The sequence below is a fragment of the Amphimedon queenslandica genome, unplaced genomic scaffold, assembly GCF_000090795.2.
Source record: "Amphimedon queenslandica unplaced genomic scaffold, v1.1 AMPQUscaffold_6358_Cont21682, whole genome shotgun sequence".
Lineage (NCBI taxonomy): Eukaryota > Metazoa > Porifera > Demospongiae > Haplosclerida > Niphatidae > Amphimedon > Amphimedon queenslandica.
In genome coordinates, this window is record NW_003553349.1 from 1 (window position 1) to 1,858 (window position 1,858).

The 1,858-nt window shown below is 34.3% G+C and overlaps 1 protein-coding gene across 1 annotated transcript; it reads right to left on the bottom strand.

Annotated features, from left to right (window-relative positions):
- Window positions 1–183: 183 nt before the first annotated feature.
- On the bottom strand, window positions 184–1,852 carry LOC109592082 (WD repeat-containing protein 35-like; the record flags this gene model as incomplete). The annotated part of the gene is made up of 5 exons (XM_020007643.1): window positions 1,799–1,852; window positions 1,243–1,328; window positions 639–718; window positions 461–527; window positions 184–316 (listed from the first exon to the last, which is right to left on the bottom strand). Coding segments are annotated over exons 2-5 (291 nt in total), but the record flags the coding sequence as incomplete, so codon positions are not given.
- Window positions 1,853–1,858: the final 6 nt, after the last annotated feature.

Genomic DNA, 1,858 nt, shown 5'->3' on the forward strand with positions numbered 1-1,858 from the left:
ATTTCGGCATCTTTGAAGTATTACGAGCTAATTTTAGTGTGTTTTTCTCTAATAATTATATAACGACACAATTAATTCATGTGTCATTTTAACGTAACGTTTTAAAAGATCCCTTAATAAACTTTAAAAAATCATAACCATTATATGCACTTACTGAACATAAAATCGTACATGTATGCTTACTGGTAATAAAGGATGGTTGACTGGTAGGCCATCTGCTAGTGATTCCAGTGAATCAAACTTCTCCAGTATAAAGAAGGCTTTAGCCATTAGCTCTGTGTTGCTAGCCTGAGTGTAATACCCCAATGCATGTTCCCTTAAAAGAAAAGAAAGAGTTTATAAAATAAAGATAAGAAATACAAACTGTTGATGTATTAGTATTTAAAAGGAGAGAGAGGGGAGTGTAAAAATTATATGTAAACATGTACATGTACATGTACATGTACATGTATGTACTTACCACATATCTCTCTCTGCATAATAGTCACCAATGGAATTCCATGCTTGAGCCATTTGTACATCAGTAGCTATACGCAAATACAAGCACATGATCATGAATCAATAATGAATCAATCATGAATCAATGAAGTAAAGTTGATCACAAAATGACTATACTATAGTATACGTTATTCTTTCACCTAAAGATCCATCAGACTTCAGTAACTGCAGCACACGAAACCAGTGACCTAACTTTACTCTTAGCTCAATTGCAAGGTCCCTACATAATACAATACATGTACAGCATAGAATGACACCTTTATAATTAGGACACTTTTATGATAAGGGGATTTTGTAACGTCCTAATTAGTATAAACCCATACAAAAGTACATGTACCTCTGAAATGAGGACACCTCTGTATTAAGGAGAGGTAGTGTGGGCTCAAAGGTATCCTTAATAAAGGAGGCTAGAGTGCCATTGCATTAATAATAATAATACATTGTTTTGTATTAATATACATGTACATGTATAATGTTAATTATGTTAATATTATGGTGATACATTATAATTCCTACTTGTAAGGGGATGTGGGTGAGAAATATAGACGCTGTGTATGTGTATGAAATGGATGAGTAAGCAATGATTGGATTAATTGTTATTATTATCATTATGTTAATTAATGAAGTATTACATAATAGGGAGGGAGGGAGAGAGAGGGAGAGGGAGAGAGACAGAGGGGGGGGGAGAGAGACAGAGAGAGAGAGGGGAAAGAGAGAGAAAGGGGAGAGAAATACTGCCCATACTTTCTGTCCATTTGTATATACAATCTTTCTGCCTCATCAAAATCATCATAATAAGCTGCCACTTCAGCTCTCACGACCTCCTTTGACTATAAATAGAGATAACAATGAACTAAAAAAGGTATAAACAGGCTCAAACAATAACAAGTTGTTGTGACGAATCTAACCACACACACACACTCACACTGCAAATAATAAAATCATCATTCCTAATAAGGGCAATACTAATATTAGATGGCAAATCTCTTAGTGATATCATGCATACGTGTACATGTATATGTACATACACAATTATCACATTTGGTAATTCTGTTATGATACAAACGTATAACTATTTTTATATGTGCATGGTGATCTGGTATACGCACATGTACAATTGTACATGAATCATAGTGTTTCACTTATTGATATAACAATTGACAACTCATTCTGTGCTATAAGCATGTATATGTACATGTACATGTACATGTACATGTACCTTTAATATTGGGGTAGGGATTTCACTCTCAGTTCTCCTCTGTCCAAATAAAAGTGCTACATGGTATAGAGCAGCAATTACTGTTAGTTTCTGAAGCCTTTTCACAAACTGAATCCCCTGATAGTCAGAGCAGCACACAAA